General features: G+C 36.2%; 1 protein-coding gene across 2 annotated transcripts in view; it reads left to right on the top strand.

The window, feature by feature from the left end:
- Positions 1–22,259, top strand: part of LOC108011645 (uncharacterized) — a 91,808-nt gene that overhangs the window by 43,116 nt on the left and 26,433 nt on the right. For both annotated transcript variants that reach the window (XM_065865963.2, XM_065865964.2), the window contains one exon: positions 13,318–13,417. In XM_065865963.2, the coding sequence (XP_065722035.2) occupies positions 13,318–13,417 (100 nt within the window). The remainder of the gene's footprint in view (positions 1–13,317; positions 13,418–22,259) is intronic.

Raw genomic sequence — 22,259 nt, 5'->3', positions numbered from 1 at the left:
TTGTGGACGTGAGCGTTAGTGTTAATAGAGAGGTATGACGAAACCGAAACACTTAAGTTAGAACCGTAGGACTCACAGTGTTAGGCGGTTTGTCGGCGTTAGTTTGGGCGTGGCACATTCGGATAATAAGTATGGTTCCGCTTTCGTTAACTGCTCCACCTAGCTGCGAAAACTTTAATTGCTTTTAAGTCTTTAATGAATGGTCCGACTGTAGTTATTGGCATGTTGACGGGTATTGATAAACAAAAGCAAATCTCATTACGTTTTTACAGAATTTTAAAAAATTTGGGCGCTGGGCAGACTTTACCGTCGTGGACGTGGAGTTCCGCTGAAACAAACTTTTCATCATTAATGGTTTCCGAGATTTCAGTTTGAGATGGCTAGATCGAATCGGCTAGTGAAGAAAATATAAACTTTATATAACAACAAAAACTAGTAACGATCGCACCAACATCAACATACAGTTCTGATATCAACTTTTGTAACGAAAACGTAACAATCCACTAAATAAATACACTTTCAAAATTTTTCTCATTCGACAACGGTATCCGGCCACGGGCATTAACACTATGCATGCGCCTTGAGTGTAGTTATTAACCTCCTTAAAAGGTGTTTTTGTTCGATATCAGAAGTTTTTAAAAAGTCAATTAATTTCACATTGTTAGTTTTTGAATTAGTATACCTGAACAACATTCGGATGATCGATACTTAGTTTATCTGACTGTTTGTCGGTATATTTCCTTCCTACCATTTAGTTTAATTTGGTCTTATAGTCTTAAATTTTTATGTTAACTTTTAAACCCATTGTAATATTGAAGAAGAAGAAGAAGACTGATCACATGTTGAGGATACGCGAAATATATAACGAAAAAATGTTATGTTTTCGATTTTTAACGCCCTAGATGAACATTTTAAAAAATTAGGTTTGGCATTTTAGTTTATTTTGTCCATACCCAGATAAACTTGCGATCTAAGCCAGAGACACCTAAACGTGCTTTGGCTAATTTCGATGTGTGCTTTTTGCATATGAAGTCAAAATTGTGGTCACATTTCAAGACACACAACATTTTCCACAGTGTTATTTATTGTTATTTCAGTTCCGAACTGTGTTCTTTTGTACCAAAGAAGTTGTTATCTTCCACAAATTGGAGTTGCATATTTTTCGGCGCGTTCGATAAAACCTAAAGAGTTCCCTGCTCCGAACTGAGTTTTAGTTTTTCACTCTCTAAACGTGAATTTTCCTGATCATGTGTAATTCTCAAAAGTTGAGGAATCTCAAATTCTTACAATTATGTCAAAGTAAAGTGTTATCTTAAATGTGCTTAGCCTCAGGCGTTTGGGAACTGTGACTCTTGGAATTTGAGCCATTCTAGCCTTAGCAAATTGCAATACCAAATATTAAAACCTACAAATATAGCATAGCATTTTGAACCCTGCCGGTAATATTAGGATTATGTCCTTTATCTTTCACGCTGTTATTGAAATAAATGTTTACCACATGGGGGCGATCCCTAAAAAGAAGAGGGCGGGATATCAGACGGTGCATTGACCTAAACATGGCATCATCATAATAAATAAGCCAATTCCAGCTCCCCCTCCATCTACCGTGCTTATGATGCTGCTGCTTTAGATGATGATGCTGGCAAACAAAGCTCAATTTTCTTTGCAATTTAGTGCGAGGTATTACGCAGGGGTGGTAATGGTAGCTTTTATAAAACAGGAATACATCGGGCAAAACTTTAAAAGGGGATTGGGGTGTGTGGTTGCATGTTGACAGATGTGCTGCAAGTTTTGGTAAACTCCATAGCAACAAACAAAGAGAGGGAAATTCAGACGCTGCACTTAAATGTGTTGTTCTCTGTTGACTCACAATGGATTTTACTTTTGCATGACTTTGAAATGGTAATCTTACCATAAGCAGACCGTGTGTGCTAGATTGAAAGACACTCAGCCACACGCAACACCCAAATTCTATCTGTGCGAGGTCAGTCAAGTCGAATTACAATAGAAAAAATGTGCAGGCCAAAAGTTTGATCAGGATTCACCCAAAATGCAAAAATTCAATTTTGTCCCTCCTTTGAAAACCATAGGCATCCCACGAGAACCCATCGGTGGGCGATGCCGAACCGCGTAAACATCAATCAATCATGGACATCCAATAAAAGAGCGTTGCAGGAGAAACTGCATCAATGGTTCGATGCAAACAACAGGAAAAAGGACTGCAACAAGTGTTAAATCAATGACGAGCCTGACAGACAGCCGGGAGAGTGGGATGCAAGGATCAGGAAAAAGTGTGCAAAAAATTGACTGGACGCGATTTCTTCAGGTAAAAAATGTAACATGACAAGCATTTGTACTTAGACGGCAGTCCACGTAGTGACGAACGCGCACCAGGAGAGTGTGCGGAGGGGAATACTATATATAGCCGCAAAGTTGAAATACCCCAGTGATCTAGTGATGCACCAATCGAAATAAATTGCAAAAAGTAAAAAGATTGCTTATCTTGATAAGAGCAAATTTGGAAAACACCACCACACCACTTGTAAAAAACCAATTCTCCGCTTGAAAGTTATTCCAAAATGAAAATGTTTGTCCCCTTTGTTTGTTGGTTTGTATGAATCCCTTTTTATACCCTTGCAGAGGGTATAATGATTTCAGTCAGAAGTTTGCAACGCAGTGAAAGAGTCGTTTCCGACCCCATAAAGTATATACATTCTTGATCAGCATGACTAGACGAGTCGATATAGCCATGTCCGTCTGTCCGCCTGGCCGTCTGTCCGTCCGTTTCTACGCAAACTAGTCTCTCAGTTTTAAAGCTACCGGGCTGAAACTTTCCCAAAAGTCTTATATCTTTTGCAGGTAGTATATAAGTCGGAACCAGCCGGATCGGACAACTATGTCTTATAGCTCCCATAGGAATAATCGCAAAAATAAAATGATATATTTGGTGTTTTTTAACATATAACCTCTTAAGCTTGAAAATTTTTAACTCGTTTTTAATTTCGAATTAAATTTTATCAAAATCGGACGATTATATCATATAGCTGCCATAGGAACGATCGGAAAATTGGTTGGAAAAGAATATGAAACAAATTATAGCTTCGGTGTTTTCTGACATATTATCTTATACTATTGGGATATATAATTTTTTGTAATTTTAAATTTAATAATTATAACTGCAAGGGTGTACAAGCTTCGGCTTGCCGAAGTTAACTTCCTTTCTTGTTAGATTTAGGGTCTTGAGGTCCTCATGGCTTTATTATGAAGCTCGATATGAAAACTTTTGTTTTGCGACTTTGGGAAAAACCCGTTGGTTTAGCGGAAAATCAAATAAAAATATAGAGATTTTAAGGGCTTTTAGTTTTTGAGGTAAAAGCTATATATGCTAATCACCCTGCCATATTCTCCAGTACAATAAATTTAAAGTTTTGGCGAAATGTTTTTTCAACCACTTTTTGTCTTCTATCTCAAAATTCGATCAAACGATATCTTTGAAAATTTCAAGCTATATAGCCCTTTAGATTCCTTCAGATACCGCTTTTTGTCATAAGAACTACCATTTGGGAGTTATTGAGCGATAAAAAATGCAACCCAATTCAGTTCAGTATAAAAAACATTTCTTGCATACCTTGAATGAATAAAATTCTTATTAGATATTTTTTAAGTAAAATAAAAACGTTTAAAAGTTTGTCATCGACTTATACTTTTTGTTGTAAATTAATTATTAAAAGCCCGCAAACATTTTTTAAATTCCAAGAAAAAATATTTCTATAAATAAGTACGGGATTCAGCAACGAAGTAGACGTGGCCTTGCCAACGGAAAGTATGTAAGTAGTACAGCAAAAGTGAATACAACTCTCACTTTTTTAGCCTTGTATAATAATTTCAGTCAGAAGTTTGCAACGGAGTGAAGAGACGTTTTCGACCCCGTTAAGTATATGTATTCTTGATCAGCATCACTAGGCGAGTCGATCTAGCCATGTCCGTCTGTCCGTTTCTACGCAGACAAGTCTCCAAAAGTCTTATTTCTGTTGCAAGGTATAAGTCGGAACGATCTAGATAGGACAACTATATCCTACAACTCCAATAGGAATGATCAAAATAATATTTTTTTAAATGAAACAATTTTAACTTTGGTGTTTGTGACATGTTACCTTCTACTATTGGGTATATCACTCCCTTAATATTTAAGAATTTTGAATAAAATATAAATCAAATCGGACGACTTCATCAAATAGCTGCCATTGGAACGATCGGACAATTAATTTCAAAGTAATACATAGACCGTTATATTTTGTTTTCGTTGAACATATATGGTAGTTAAATAAAATGAAACTTTAGCTTAAAATTATCTTGTTTAGTGTATTTTTGAAATACTTTAAAATAGTTGTATGTTTTATTTACTAAAACCGTGAACAAAAATGTTTAAATAAAAATAAATAGAACTGGTATGCTATTCCTTTGGACGAGAGTAGTTGTGCTTAGTTTAGATAGCGCTGTTTTAGAAGCGAACGTAAAGGCGTCTGCAGTGCGAGCGACCTCAGGTTCTTACCAAGGTCGGGATTAAAGTTTTTTTCTAACTATCTCTTTTATCTATGCAAAACGATTTCCTGTACATAAAATAAATTTAGTACTTGCTTAACTGTAAACTAAAATTATTCCTTGAAAAATGTTAAGCACAAGTGTTCTAAAATTAAGAATTTTTCTTTCTTAAGTTAAGAATTGTCCGTTCTTAAAACCATATTGTGTGTTACTTATTTCGATTAGTCTATTTATCAAGAACGTTCGTTCTCAAAACCATAATATTGAAATATTCATACTTAATGTGAAGTTTTTTTTCGCGTTTGCTGAACTTTTGCTATCGTTCGTTCTTGATTTCACAACAAAATACCTATTATTTATAAAAAGATTTTTCCCTGAGTCTAACAGTTTCTAACCGTTTAAATTTTTTAGCGAATTTACTGCTTTCTTGCATATTCAAACTTGTTAATATTGTTTGCAAGCCACAGCTATCCGCAGCTAAGTCATATCTCTTAGAATTTCTTTGGGAGATCCGACTTCAAGCTAAGGCAGGTGGTGTAAAAATACATGCGGATATACATACAAAGTAGGAAATCTGGGAAAGCAGAGGGTGACCTTTCATACAACCTGGTAAAAGCCCTTCGTTAGGGTAAGTGGCAGGGACATAAAACCTTTTTGCGTCGCTTCCCACATTAATTGCATTCATCTCCCGTCCTTTGGTGATGCTGCAATTTACATAAAAATCATAATAAATTCAATGATGCTTATTTTGCATGAAACCCTCTCGCTTCGCACATTTTCTCCAATATTTTCCGTCCTTTATTTCGCGAGAGAGAGTTGCCCATGAAAAGGCTAGCGCCCCAAAGAGTTTGCCACTTAGGAACAGCTCAAATATTCAAAAAGTTGGCCCAACAAAGTACTGCACATACGTGGCCAAAAGCGAGGCCTTAATGGTCAGAAGGGGAAAAGCACCTTCAGAAATAAAACCGTTTAACAAGCAGTCAAAATACTTTATACGGCTTTACCAGGTTGTGCAAAGCACACCAAATTCTGGCAGCCTAAAGCTATCGGTCTTTATTGCCTTCAAAGTCGTAAATTATTATGAACTGACTTCAGCTGTCTCGATGATTTAATTTACGAAAGTCGAGCTCAAACTGTTAAGCAAAAGAAGTCTAATAAACCAATAAATTACCAAATGGGCCGAGGAGCTTACTCAGAGATAATAGTCCTGCAACAGCCGTCAAAGTAATAGACCTAAAAATGTCCGAAAGTGATTATTTTTTTTAACGATTTTTATCGTAATGTTGGGGATTTTTAGCTGTTTATTCAGTTGCTATTATTAACATTAAGTGGTTACCACGAGAAACAGCAAAAGAAGATAAGACCTTCCCAAATTTTTTTTCTTTACAGGTAAAAAAGGTTAATTAGCAAAAAAAACCAAGTCGGTTAAGTTTTAAGGAAAAAAGTGTGCAAATACTTTTGTTCGGGCAAAATCATCTTTTTTTTTGGTATTTTGATTTAAAAAAATAAGTTTTAATAGACACATTTATGAAATAAAAGTAATTCTGTAGTTAAATACTCCCCTTATGTAAAACATTTTGAATTTTATAATACATGAATATGAGGAAGAAAGCGGACTTGAAGTTTGGCACTCTTAAACAAGCATTCTTAATCTGGAAACATTTTTGATCAAAATCAAGCATAAAATGTTCTTAAACTAAGAATTTATGATGTCTTCTCGTACCCATTCTGAATTTTAAAAATAAAAGGAATTTTATAAAATTTTCTATAGAATGAAGTGATTTTTTATGATTCGTACAAATATTATCCGATAATCTTTGTTAATGAATATCAAGTATAAGTTATACACAAATTAAATATGTAATGTTCATAAACCATAATCAAGTCTTTTTGTTGACTATTAGTCAACCATAATTATTTTGTATAATCTTACACCATAAATTTTAGTAGATAAAATTGTGTTTTATACTTACGAAACAAATCACATATGTACCTCTCCAATGATTCAATGATTCAGCAACCTCACGCAGTACAGGCGGATGTCCTAACCGCTCAGCCACGATCGCTTTTACGAACTTTACTGTTGGCACACATACCAATTCGAACTTTAAGTTATTTTTGCTCCGTATGCTAATTTAAATTAATATTTAGCAAAATGAATTCGGATTAAGGGAAAATTTAACTCACATATTCTTTTCATTTCAACAATGTATCTCTTCAGAGTTGTGTTTCATGTCTCTGAAAAGATAATTCAATTTGCTAAACACTCTTTCTATACTGAAATTGTGTGAATATACAGTATTTAGAGTTGTAGCAATAAGTTTTTGTTTAAACCACTTTGAGTATTTTCTCAAAATTGGTTCAAACGAAAAAGTGCAACCCCTTTCAGCTCATTATGAAAAACACTTCATTGCTTACTTGATTGTCCAAAACTATGCAGCAGTAATTTGTTGAGATCAAATTCTTGTTAGATTTTTTTAATTAAAAGGGAAGCATTTAGAATTTTTGGCATATAAGTTATTAAAAGCACAAATAATTTTATATAATACTATTACCATACCTCATATATGAGTATTACAGCAAAAGTGAATGAAACTCCCATTTTATAACTGATTTTTAGGACAAGAAAGGAAACTAATTTCAGCAAGCCGAATTTTCCATACCCCTGCATGTCGTTTCCGTAGAAGCACTGTAGATGAAGAGCTTTCCGATTTTTAGAAAACTAAAAACTAGATACAGAAATATAAAGATAACGTCCCATTTCAATTTACTGACGTATATGTTTGCCGAAAACGAAATATAACGGTCTTTGTATTATTTATCGTCCGATCGTTCCTAAGACAGCTATATGGTATATTACGATTTTTTTTAAATTTAGTTAAAATTCTAAAATATTTAAAGAATGATATTCCCAAGAGTAGAATTTTATATGTTAAAAAACACCAAACTTAAAATTTCTTAACATTTTTTTGTTCGTTCCTATGGGAGCTATAGAATATATGCATGCATGTATTTAAAAATGTATTTATTTAGTCGAATGTGCAAGCATTATCCGTCACTAAAGTCGATATCAGAACTTTTGTATGTTGATGGTGCGTGATCGCCACGACCCCTTACCTCGTAAAGAGGTGTTTTTGTTTGATTATTTAATATTATTTGGTTATAACCTTTTATTGAATGGTCAGATTGGAATTTTAACTTTTTGCATACAGATGGATATTGATAGAGAACAGCATCTCATTTACATTTTTACAAAACATTAAAATTTGTGGGAACTAGACGCTATAATATAACGGATACAATCACATAAAAATTATCCAAAGGTACAAAATATAAAAAGACCTTGGGAGTTGGATCCGGTCGCATGATCGGCTGGGAAAAAAATTAAATGCGGAAATACGGACTGAGAGACTAGATCGACTGACTAGTGCTCCTGATCAAAGATATATATACCTTATGGGGTCGGAAACGATTCCTTCTACTTGTTACATACTCTTCCACAAATATACTATACACTTTTACTCCACGAGTGACGGGTACCCAAATTATGATATCTTTCTTTGAAAGAAACGAATGTTCTTCCATAGCTTTAACCAAAGCTGTCACCTTGAATATTTGCCAAGCACTAAAAAAAATTGGCCTTACATTAAAATAAACATCACATAAATGACAAGAAACAAAAAATCCCTCAACCTACCATTTCGTAATTCAAATCGCATTCAATTTGGCACAAGACGGCACAACTGAGGATGAAAACTGCTGAAATTGCCATGTGCTTAGGGGAGAGTGAAAACAATTTGCCAAAGGCAGCACGTGCGCTTGTGATTTGTGTGTGTTAGCCAAGATGACACCCATTTTGGACAGTCAGTCAGCTGTGGCCCTCCTTCTGCTGCTCCTGCTGTGTGTAACTTTATATCACCTCAATGTTCGTTGCCACTTTTCCACACAATAAAAATGCTATCTGCCTCTCTTGGCCTGAAAAAGAGCTGTCTAATGTAGGCCAAAACTTCATCGTAGTTTGCTCCTTCTGTGGAATCTTAATGGGTTTGTTGCAGCCGCATGTCCCAGCAATTTATCCTCGGTTAAATGACAGCAGAATAAGTGCCCGTCGCCAAAGTTGTGCCTTTCTTTTATTGTATATTGATAATAATGACGGCCCTCAAAAAATAAGTAATTTCCCCATTAATTTTTATCTCACAAGGGCAGCTGTTGGTCATTTCTTATTGAAAATGAATAAAAATCCGAAATTTACCAGCTGTCGGTGATGAAATTCTCACAAGAAATTGAGTTTTACGCTTGAGGACTAAGAAGTTCGTACTTTTTAATTGGACAGGGAATTCGAAATGTTATGTAAAAGGTAACGTTTGACCAGCACTGAAAACGTTTTTAGTACTTATTTAAACCAAGGACTATAACAGTTATCTGTTTTAAAACAAGAGGGAACGTTTTAGTCGATGCCATCGACTATCAAATACCTGTTCTTAAGCTAAGAAGAGCGCGAGAGAGATGGAGATATGCAAGCAGCAAATCGACTGTAGCCAAGATCGCGCACTTCATTTGTTTATAACTTTTTAGTGAAGGGATCGATTTGAAAAATGTTTGGCACTTAGATTGACATTCAAAATAAAAACAAAAGCCCATTTACTTTTTTCTAAAATCCTTAAAAAATTCCACAAGTGAAGTACAGTTTGTCTCGTGGCTCCTAAGGTGTTTAAAAACTGTTAAAAAGTTTATTTAAAGGGTTTAACGACTAAAGGGTATGTTAAATGTAAATATAGCTCCCGGATTTGTTAACCCTTTAACGAAATACATTTAGCACATAATAAGCCCACATAGATATCTTCTTTCTTAAAGAGCAGACATAGAAGTCACCACAAAAAACGAATTGAAATGTTTCGTATAGATATGCACACGCCCCATCCAAATTATTAACATGTGAATAAGTTTACAAAGCTGTTGTGTGTAGCGAATTGTAAAGCAGCCAAAGATATACACAGCAAAAATATATAATACAGCTGCAAAAGAGGTCGCTTGAGTTGAATGGGGATAAGCCAAACATCTGGTTTTTGCACAGGTGGAGGTGGCAGTATCTTTCCTTCCTCTGCTCACTGGAAAATCCAAAGAGGCCTGCAAACGTCAAATATTGGCTGAGCTGTGATTAATGTTTATTCTTTTTTGGATCCTTGCATAACATTTCGTCTGAGGGGCAGCAGCAATTCACCTGTAAGTAAATGCCGAGGAACAACAAATAAATCAAGAAAACGGGAAAGAAAAAGCGGAAGGAAAACTAATTTTCCGCTGCTTGACAAAAAAAATGTATATGTTTGTATTTCCTTCTGCTGGGCAAATTAATTAAACTGATTAAACGTTAAACAATTTGTCCGCGCCATAAAACGAAGCCCAAACAATAAAACCAAAATAAAGTCCAGTTTCCCCGCAATTCCCTTTATTTTCCGAGGTGCAATTAGCAGACAACGGCTTAGAGGCGAAAATTGACATAGAGCACAAGGGGACTCTAAGGGGTGTAATACCAGTAAATGCTCCGTGTACGATGGCTGGTCACGTTGTGTCAATAGACTTCCGAAATGCACTTCGATGCCAAATTGTTGCAATTGTTTTAACAATCTGCTGCGTTACCCGAGCATCCGATGCCTCTGACTGTCTGCTTCCCTTGGACACGAATGAAAGTAAATGGACTTTTTCGAACTTTGGCACAATTTATTGGTGGCCAAAGAAACAGTGGCCCAAAAACCAATAACAAGAGGTTTTTTATACATGGAGAAAAAAATCTTTATAATAAAAATAATTAGTTGTTTAAAATTTATGCAAATTAAAAAAGATGGTAATAATTAATTAATAAAGACATTATTTAATAGAAATATTATTTTGTGTTACTGATAAATTTTACAGTTTTAATAAAAATTTAGAGTTTCTATAGTATATAAAAGCAAAGCAAACTTCGCTCAGGCTGCTAATAATAATTAACGGTTTCCTTTGAATTTGGCCTTCGTAAATTAACTAAAATCCGTAACTGTGTCAGACTCACTCTCCAAATCATTTATACTGCTAAAATGATTGCTTCTTTTATTTTCAAAATGGACACCATTCAGTTCCACATTGTATATATATGACCAGTTGGCCAAAAAATCGACGTCATTTTGCTTAATAAATTGATTTGTCCATTATGAAGAAATGAAACAAGGAAAAAATAGCAATAAGGAAGAACGCTATAGTCGAGCGTCTCGACCATCATATTCCCATAACTCAGCTTTAGGGAGCAAAAGGGAAATGGAATATACAAGCAGCAAAGAGCGATTGTAAAGCGCCACCTATAGCGGATTTCAATATATGTTAATGTGTGCAATAGACAGATTTAAACATTATGGGCTTTTGTGTAGGCTTGAGTGGGCGTTGCAAACTTATGTTTAGGGCAATCAATAGGTATTGACGAGACCAATATATTTCAGATAAAATTTTTTCTAGCACTATAACTGTACGAGCTATAGTTTTTGGCGATTTGTGGGCGCTAGAGTTGGCGTGGCACATTAGCGTAACAAACCTGCGCTGAAATCTGAATTCTCATCCCCCTAGCTCTTAAAGTTTCCGAGATCAAAGTGTTCACGATCACTAGATCGACTCGACTCTCTTCCTTCTACGTGTTACATACTCTTCCCCGAATAAAATGCTCTAAAAACTCTACGAGTAACGGGTACAAAAATGTGAAAAATCATTGGAAACCTTTAAGCCTCGAAGCCTTCTGTTAAAAATTGTCTCTCTGATTGCTTCCGGCGCTAATAATGCTGTTTCCCTTGTTGTTGCATTTGAAATTCAATTTTGTACAAAATTGTATGTGTCCAAGCCCCGACACGAATTTTTTCAAACGGTTTTCAATTTATTACGTCTGTAAAAATAATGATGCAGCCAAACGACCATACAACCGGCAGCTGCCCTGCCAGGCTCAAACTGAAATCAAGTCTAAACAGATGGAGGAACGCTAACCAAATGCCGGCCTAGAAAAAAGGTCAAAAGGTACAAAAGCCAACTTATAACTAGGTCTCTGCCGGCAATTGACTAAACAGAGTCCCCTCTCCCCCTCAGAACTGCCCCTTATCAATGCCAATGGAAAATCGAATTTTTCCAACCAACCCCCAACAAGGACCCTTTATGCTTGGGCACGACGATGATTGTTATGGAGGGGCACGAAAAGGAGACGAAAATATATTGGAGTCGGACAGAATTATTGATTAAAGTCCGATGTCTGCTCTAATGCTCTGATTAAACGTGATTGAATTGTCAACGGTCATGTTGCAAGTTTATTTGTGCGCCATTTGACTTGGAGCGTATATTAGTTAATTTGGAAAATCATAAGCAAATCGTCTGAAATTTGCCATATATGTACACGATTCAGTAACGTCGAATCGTTTTCATTTCCTTACAATACCACTCTAAAAGATTAAAAGTGTTTTAAGCTATAACTTAAATGGTTTTTGTTGTTACGTATTTACCATTTAGGGACCAGAGGTCTTGGATAGTATAGCGACTTAAAGATTTGGTGTAAAATTTTACTTATAAGGGTTATATTTCTTCAGCTCATTTAAAGTTTATGTATTTGTTTTTAAAGGTATTAAAGGAAAAGTCATAGAAAAGTTCAAAATATAAATTACATCTTTTAAAAAAGGGATCATCAAAACGTAGACACATAAATGTAAAAGAAAAAATGCATTTGGTGTTAACATACTACAAATTCAACGCGCTATTTATCCGAGTTTTAAAAGTCTGTTACTATATCATCACTTGTTTTAAAAAACTTTAATTTCTTTTTAAAATTGTTATGTCCATATCAACCAAACACACCTCTTAATGGGGTAATAGTGACGTTCGCACCTTCAACAAACCAAAGTTTTGATATTAACTTTTGCGAAGAAATATGTGTTCACAAAATAAATACACTATCAAAAATGTTCTCATTCGGCCTGCTTCAGCAAAATATTAGGGCTTCTACCAACACGAGCCTTTTCTATTAACCATGATATTACATGAGAGAAAATAAACACAGTGTCTAAAAATTACTTATTCGACACACTAGTTCGCACTTTCTTATTTATATTTCGATATTAATGCAACTTTGAAGTCAAGTCATTGGGTTAAAGAAGGTGTCGGCAGAAGATCCCTGGGAATGCCTATCAAGGCAACTTTGAAAAATGTTGATTTCAAGGCAGCAGATGGAACCGTAGAGGGAGTAATTTGACTCAATTATCGAAGAACATAATTTGCAGTATATTCTTAAATCCATAAGGCCCTTTACCTTTGCAGTGCCGTCTAAGTCTCCACACCTACTAAATTCGCAAATGGAAAGTACACACCGTTTTTCATTGCCTTCTTCCAAGTAGGAATTTCCCTTCCTGTCTTCCCATTCCTTACAATACTTTAATTGCTTGTGGATTTAATTTGTTTCACTTTAACAAACAAGGCAGCTGAGCACTAGAGTTCGTGTTTTGATTTTCATTTGCAGCCCACAGAGAGAAAAGGTTTTAAAGTGTGGAACTGGAATAAGTAGGTATGGGAGGGCAAAGAGCCAACAACAGAGTAAACACAATGGGAATCTAGGGTTGAAGGCAGTGGAGAGTTATGTTAATAGAGCTGCTAGGGGTCGGAAGCTTGCGGTTGTTCATTTATACCACTTCAAAGCAAGAGACTGGGCAGAAAATCTTTAGTAATTAGTTCTTAGTTCTTAGTTCTTAGTTCTTAGTTCTTATACCTATCTCGTGTTCACAGATCTCCAGCAATTTTCTTCCATCACTAGAAGCAATTTCCCTGGCCGTGCAAAGCATTTCCACCAAGTTGAACTGGTCACAAGTTGATATCTATGTCGGCGGTAAGTAAATACCACTTTCACCCTACTTTAACCTCTTTTTTTTAGACCAGTATAAGTATAATCACCCTTTTTGTATTAAATTTATCACCAGTTGCTCTGCGCTTTGCAAACCAAGTTATTTATAACTTGCTATAGCAACACTTTTCTTGATGCAAATTACTAAAAAAGCCAAAAAAACAATGGCAAACGCACCTTTTTAAAAATATTATAACAAACAAATAAAATTAGTCAATCATCGTGTGAAATGACTAATCTCTGGTAAATGAGTACATGAAATATACATCTCTTTTATGTCTCTAATCACTTAAATATACTGCTCTTTAACGTTCTGAGTCGGAAGCGAATGCTGGTTGCCTAAATGTTAAATAAACACATTTGCCGTTGAGCTCAGACAGCGGTAGGGGAACTCGACCCATTTAAAGCCAAATGTGGGGTCATCCGGAATTAGAAGGGAACGAGACGAAGAATGTGGGCGAGGGGTAGGTGCTTGTCGCTGGCTGTTTGTAACTCTAAGTACACGTGTGCGTATACGCAATGCAATTAGTGGTGACATTATTATGATTAACGCTGGGTGGGTTGCCTGCTGAGTGTTTGCACAAACGCTGACAGGCACAGAAAGATAGCGCGGTAAAGTGGATATGTTGGTTATATGGAAGGACTAGAAAGGGCAACAGAGCCCCATTAAGTTGACTCTGCATTTGAAATTTAACTCGGAAACCGCCGCGAATAAGGCGAAACCCCGCCAGTGACGTCATGTCTTAATTTCTCGCATGTTGCCCAATTAGTTAAGCAAATACCAGTTAGGAGCCGCCGGCAATCAATTTTAAATTAATCGAGCACAGAATGATCTGCTGAAAACTATTTGGTCTTGACTAAAACGTTAATATATAGTTTACAACACTGAAATAGCCTATTAAGTTACTAAAAAATATCCAAAAATTTCAATCATTTTTAGGTAATAATTTACCTAATTTTTTGCCTAAAATGTTTAATTTTGTGATATAATTTTTTGTGTATAAGGTAAGACAGGTCAAGGAAGGTAGCTCGCTTTATTGGTTATAATTCCTAAAATGTAAGGTAATTTGGGCACTTTTTAGGTAATTCTATTTTCTGAGAGTAGACTTATAGAAAAGGCAGAAAGAAAAGGCAAAATATGAAGAAAGGTAATAAATGCACAAACTCAAAAGCTAACAAAAATATCAACTTAGTAATCGCTTGTCATCACATCTTTTAATAACTTAAAATAAACATTTTGTAAGTGAAATAATAAATTTTTAAAGAAGTACAATGTAAAGTTCCTCCTAAGATTTTATAATTGCAAATTTTATCTTTTGGAAAAGGCTTCTCTTTTGTAATCTATAAGTCCAATTCCACTTCATCCTTCTTGGGGTATTTTCAAAATATTATATTGTAAACTAAAGCACATAAGGGAATAGACGCTAGGTGGCGGGCTGGTGTGGTAAGCAGTCTGGGAAACAACCAATCTGCTGCACACATATCTCCACCGCTCGAACTCCCTTTAGCGGAATAACTGGTATCTAATAATCGAAGCGTTTTCTCTTATTTTATGTATTAATTACTATGTTACAGTGATGAATCTAATTAAGTTTATTAATTCTTATTTATTAACTGTAATTAATTTCACTAACCATGTTTTATGGGTGGCTAAATAAACAAAATAATTATTTAACTACAATCGATGGTTTGGGACCATTCTACATTCTACATTCTAAAGTTACATAACTATAGTTATAAATATATTTATACAGTAACCCTTACGTTAATATATTACGTAAAGTAACTATTTAATGGATCAAATCGCCAATGCGATGGAATGGGCTTACTGAACTATTATATAAGTCAGTTTTATTATTGTTTTTTAAAAAGATTGTTAAGGATTATGTAGAAATAGGACGGAAACATATTCATGACTTTAGGAAAGGTATTTTAAAGAATTACTGATACTTATATGACATTTTAATAAAGCAGTGATGCTAGACGATTCGGTATCTGTAGGACGTGACCCTGTCAAGTTCACACAGAGGAGCCCCACATCTGAAAATGCGTTATGGGAGGTGAAGGAACGATGTTACCTTTAGTACCGGTGTCTTGCAAAATTGGAAAAGGAAGATTTATACCAGTGGCGGTTCTAGAATTTGGTTTTACAAAACTTGTTGAGTGGAAAAAAAGATCAATACCCTGTAATACACCCCCACGTGGACTAAAACAATTTTGATGAAGTGTGCTGCAACATCTCTGCTTATAAAAACCCCATTAACCAAGGATCCTGCAGGACACACTCATCAGCGTTAAAACTGCTTAACAATTAACATGACGGGCCGGAAAGGCCGGCCTTTTTTGGGTAACGCCCATCAACATTTGGTTTTATGACGACATAATTAGTAAGAGCTGCTTTCGTGTCTTGTTTACGGTTTGCTTTACCCTAATTGACAGCTTATGGTGGACCATAAAAAGTGACCCACGGCAAGCCATTTGCCTGCGTTTTATTCGGCCAGCATTTGCCCTGATTGGTTTGACTTTCACTTTGACTTTGTCCTGAAAGCTGAAGTAAACATGCAATTTTCATTTCATCTTATCTTCGTGCGATCTTTGTACGTTTGGCGAATCAAACTGATGACGAAAGCGGCGACAACAAGAAAAATCCAATCAATGGACCATGCTGAGCACGGCTGTAGTTTTCTGCTCGAAGATTGTATCGACTGCATTATGTAAATTGTGTATACGAATAAAAGCAATTTGCAACTTTAATTGCGTTTCGATGGACTGCACCAACTTTTTCACCCCCCACCCCAATTAACAATGAAAACTGTTAAAAGTAATAAAACTACAAAGTATGCTGCAAGTTTTCATCAACCACAAAACCCCACGCACGAATGTTAACTTAATTATAAGTTCTGAGTTCGAAGTTCTTATGGGCCTAATGCTGTGCTGCTAACAATCGAAAATGTCCAATTGTATATAAAGAATGCTCTGCCCCTATCCCCCGTTTTTTGGGAAACCTTGCTGAGTAAATTATAGCTTAAATTGTATACCCATTATCCGTATAGTGAAAGGGTGTATTGTAATCGTCGAAAAGTATGTATTAGGTAGAATGAAGCTATTCCCACCCTATAAAGTGTATATATCATTGATCAAGATCTCAAGGCGAGTCGATCTAGTCATGTCCGTCTTTCCGTCTGTCCGTATGAACGCTGAGATCTCTGAATCTATAAGAGCTACAATACTGGGATTAGGCATGCAGATTCCTGAGATTCCTGCGCAGCGCAAGTTTGCTTCAGCAAAGTGCCACGCCCACTCTAACGCCCACAAACCGCCCAAAACTGTGGATCCTACAGTTTTGATGCTAGAATAAAAATTGTAACTGAAATGTATTGTTATCATCAATACCTATCGATTGACCCAAAAAAATGTTTACCACGCCCATTTTAACGCCCACAAACTTAAAAAAAATCGTTAATATGAACGCGGATATCTCGGAAACTATCAATGATTGAGAATTGGGATTTCAGATTTAGATTCCGTAGCCATGTACTCAGTGCAAGTTTGTTACGCAAATATGACACGCCCACTCTAACGCCCACAAGCCGCCGAAACCTGTGCGACCACAATTTTCATGCTAGATACAAAATTATAACTGAAAATCCAAAGAAAAGATTGCCACGCCCACAAACCTAAGCCAGTGGCGCCCACAATTCTCATACTAGAAAAAAATGTTAACTGAAATTTATTTGTTTGTGCCTAACCGAAGTAGACACACTCAAAAAAAAAATCACCATAAATATTAGAAAATCGCCCGTGATTTTAAAACACCATTGAATTAAGAAATATTTTCTTGATTATAGAAAAAATGACTACAATTTAAGGAATTCGCCATAATTTTTATACCCGTTACTCGTAGAGTAAAAGGGTATACTAGATTCGTCGGAAAGTATGTAACAGGCAGAAGGAAGCGTTTCCGACCCCATAAAGTATATATATTCTTGATCAGGATCACTAGCCGAGTCGATCTAGCCATGTCCGTCTGTCCGTCTGTCCGTCTGTCCGTCTGTCCGGATGAACGCTGAGATCTCGGAAACTATGGGAGCTAGGCTATTGAGATTTGGCGTGCAGATTCCTGAGCTTCCTACGCAGCGCAAGTTTGTTTCAGTAGACTGCCACGCCCACTCTAACGCCCACAAACCGCCCAAAACTGTGGCTCCTACAGTTTTGATGCTAGATAGAAAATTTTAACTGAAATGTAATGTTGTCATCAATACCTATCGATTGACCCAAAAAAAAGTTTGCCACGCCCACTTTAACGCCCACAAACCGCAAAACCCTGTGACGCCCACAATTTTCATGCCACGCCCACTTTAACGCCCACAAACCGCGAAAACCTGTGACGCCCACAATTTTCATGCTAGATAAAAAATTTTAACTGAAATGTATTGGTCTCGTCGATACCTATCGATTGATCCAAAACAAAATTTGCCACGCCCACTCTAACGCCCATAACGCTTAAATCTGTACACCGCCGGTAGGAGGCGCATTTTAATCTCGCTTTGCTGCTTGCATATCTCCATATAGCTGAGTAACGGGTATCTGATAGTCGAGGTACTCGACTATAGCGTTCTTCCTTGTTTTGTAATGAAGAAGAGGAAGAATAGCATTTTTTTCTTGAACTAATGGCGAATTTTTCTTGATTTTTTTTCTTGAAATAATGGTTAATTCTTACTTAAATTTAGGAAAGAAATACCCATATTTTAAGAGAAAGTGACTTTTTTTTATACATTTTGATGGTGGTCTAGCTGGTAAAGACGTCCGGTCAATAAACAATCGAACAAAAGTACCTGGTTCGAGCCCACGCCACGGCAAGTGTACCCTTTGTTTATTTATTTTTTTTTTTTTTTTTAATTTATGTTTTTGCTTCTTGTCATACAATGATTAAAGAGGGCTAAGGTGTTTTTGGTCCAGCTTTCCGCATACCAATAACGTTTATTCTAATCTAAACCTTTTTAACAACCGTTTAAACATTTTGGTAAATAGAAAAGTGAAACTAATAAGAATAAAAAAAACATAAATTAAAAAAAAAAGAAAAATAAATAAACAAAGGGTACACTTGCCGTGGCGGGGGCTCGAACCAGGTACTTTTGTTCGATTGTTTATTGACCGGACGTCTTTACCATCTAGACCACCATCAAAATGTATAAAAAAAGTCATTTTCTCTTAAAATATGGGTATTTCTTTCCTAAATTTAAGTAAGAATTTACCATTATTTCAAGAAAAAAAACAAGAAAAATTCGCCATTAGTTATAGAAAAAAATTGCGATTCTTCCTCTTCTTCATTACAAAAAAAAAAAATTATGGCTAATTCCTTAAATTGTAGGTATTTTTTCTATAATCAAGAAAATATTTCTTAATTCAATGGCGTTTTGAAATCACTGGCGATTTTCTAATATTTATGGTGATTTTTTTTTTGAGTGTGAGACATATAATGTGCTGATCAGAAACTCTCATCTGCATTGGGCGCTACTGAGCGCCTAATACTGATCCCAACGTGGCTTCTGCTTAATTTGTTGGGTGCTGGTCATGTTGAGCACCCTTGGGAACGAACAATATTAGTCTCGTCAATACCTATCGATTAACCCGAAAAAAGTACAATAAATCTGTCTACCGCCCACATTACTTTATACTGAGATCGTAGCGCATTTCAATCTTTGCTTCGCTTTGCTGCTTTCATATCTCTATTTCCCTTTGGTCTCTTTAGCTGAATATCGGGTATCTGATAGTCGAGGTACTCGACTATAGCTTTCTTCCTTGTTAATGTTAATAAACTTGCGCTGCGTACGAAGCTTAGAAATCTAAATCTAAAATCTCAACTATCTAGCTTTTATAGTTTTCGATGGCGTTTATACGTACGGACAGACAGACGGACATGGCTAGATCGACTCGGCTAGTGATGCTGATCTAGAATATATATACTCTATGAGGTCGGAAACGCTATAAGCTTCCATTTGAAGTAACTCATTAACTTCTGGCACTTATCAAAATCCAACTAGAAAGGTACAAAATGTCCTTATTATCAACCAGAAAAAGTATGCTTACAAAAGCAAGAAATGACACTTAACGGTATCAAAAGCTCATAGTAAAAGTACGTGACGAAGGGAAATCGCTTCGGGAAATAGGCGGCATAGCTGGCAAACCACACTCTTCTGTTAAAAGGGTCCTAGAAATCACAGTTCATCTGGTACCTGTGATTCAAAACCCCGCTCTGGTAGACGACCAAAGCGTGCGAAGCGTTTTGAAGACAATTCAAAAAAAAAGAGCTTCCCAAATTGCAAGGATATTAAGCACAAGTTTAATAAGGCTCTTCATGAGGACACTGTATGTAAAATTCTGAAGAAAGAAGGCTGTAATAGCCGTTCTGTCAAGAAGTAACCACTCATATCAGCAGTCAACAATATTAAACGTATTGAACTCGCAGATAAATCCGTAATATTCCCCGGGAGTTCTGATTTGTAGCGAGGAAAGCAAGTTTTTCTTATTCGGAACAAGCTTACGGCCCCATGTGTGGCTAAAGAGTGGTGGTTGTTAAACACGATGGTTGCGGCATTATGGTTTATGGATGTATGACGCCCAGTGGAGTTGGTAATCTTGTTTTCATTGAACCAACATCACAAAGTATTTATCAACATCCTTAAAGAAAATGTACTCCATACTGGGACTGCAGAATGACTTTTAGTTCCAACCTGACAACGACCCTAAACATTGTGAAAAACCATTGAAATTCGCCACCGTTATCCCCAGATCTCAATCACATTGAGCATTTGTGGGACCTCTTGGAGCGCTGGATCCGACTACACACCGTTACATCCAAGGATATGCTTAAAAAAGTCAATGACGAGAAATGGAATAAAATCTCGGTAGAGGATGCAACAAAATTGGTCCAGTCAATGGCAAATTTGTTAAGTAAAGTGGTAAAACGTAAAAGGTATCCCAACTTCGTATTAAATTTAAATATAATACGGATTTTTATAGGAAAAATAACTTGAACGCTTACCTTTTTGCCCGTACTCGTAAGTAAAAGTAAAATGAGAATACTTTATTCGGGGAAAATAATGTAACAGGTAGAAGGAAACGTCTCCGACCCCATAAAGTATATATTCTTGACCAGGATCACAAGGCGAGTCCGTCTGTCCGACTGTTCGTGTAAACGCTGTGATGAGGTTGAGATTTGAGAACAGGCCACGCCCACTCTGACTCCCACAAACCGCCCAAAACAGTGGCGCCCACAGTTTTCATGCAGGGAAAAAAATTTAGCTAAAAATGTATTTGTCTCGTAAACATCTATAAATTGGCCTAAAAAAGTGTGCCACGTCCACTCGAACGCCAACAAACGTCTGTCTGCCGCCCGCATAACCATATATTGAAATCTCTCTTTTGCTCTCTTTAGCTGAGTAACGGGTATCTAATAGTCGACTTACTATGCTATATCGTTCTTTCTTGTTCTGATTGAAGATCATGACATTTTGTAAGTAATAAAAGAATAATTTCTAACTTTTTTTATACCAAAGTGGCAGAACATGTTTGTACACACACTTTTTCTGGAATGTGTAGCTGCCATTGGAACGATCGAAAAACAAGAAAGGAAGTTAGCTTCGGCAAGCCGAAGCTTGTATACCCTTGCAGTTAAAATTAATAAATTTAAAAATACAAGAAATGATATTCCCAATTGTATAAGATAATATGTCAAAAAAGACGGTAGCTATAATATGTTTGATATTATTTTCCCACCAATTTTACGATTGTTCCTATGGCAGCTATGTATATGATACAGTCGTCCGATTTTGATAATATTAAATTCAAAATTCAGAAATAATTAAAAAATGTTATTTCCAAGCGTAGGAAGTTGTATGTTAAAAACACCGAAGCTATAATTTGTTTCATATAATTTTCCCGATCGCTCCTATGGCAGCTATATGATATAGGCGTCCGATTTTGATAAAATTAAATACGAAATTCAAAACTATATAAAAAATGTTGTTTCCAAGCTTAGGAGGTTATATGATAAAAAACACCAAAGATATAATTTTTTTGAATTTTTTTTTCGATTATTTCTATGGGAGCTATAAGATATAGTTGTCCGATCCGGCTGGTTCCGACTTATATACTACCTGCAAAAGATATAAGGATTTTGGGAAATTTTCAGACCGATTGCTTTAAAACTGAGAGACTAGTTTGCGTAGAAACGGACGGACAGACGGACATGGCTAGATTGACTCATCTAGTCATGCTGATCAAGAATATATATACTTTATGGGGTCGGTAACATCTCCTTCACTGCGTTGCAAACTTCTGACTGAAATCAATATACCCTCTGCAAGGGTATAAAAATGTCAAAATAATACAAAAGTCGTTTTATACTGTTAAATTAAGATGTAACATAATTATACTTTGCTCCCATAGGAACGGCCTGCATGGGTACTTCTGCTTGCCGAAGTTAGCTTCCTTTTTGGTAGTTCTGTTGAGCGCCGTTTGATGGGACATGTGTGCGGAGCCATCTGTAAACCCAAAGTTCCTTTTCTGATGAACAAACAAGTTGATAATGATAATTTAGTGGCCAGTGGTAGGGGTTAGCTTGGCCTGTGAAGTGAGAGTTGGCTACCAAGATCTCCCGCATTTCACTTGACTGCAAACTTTCCACAGCCTGCTCAGAGCTTGCAATTACTCAAGCCAATGAAGTGTTAACATTTTCCTATGGCGTATGCCTATGCAAATTCCTATCTTATACGCCATGTGTGGCACGCGTTGGTTTCATTTCAGGGGGAAAAAAACGTGGCGC

This window comes from Drosophila suzukii, chromosome 3 (assembly GCF_043229965.1).
Source record: "Drosophila suzukii chromosome 3, CBGP_Dsuzu_IsoJpt1.0, whole genome shotgun sequence".
Lineage (NCBI taxonomy): Eukaryota > Metazoa > Arthropoda > Insecta > Diptera > Drosophilidae > Drosophila > Drosophila suzukii.
This window is presented reverse-complemented; position numbering and strand designations above follow the sequence as displayed.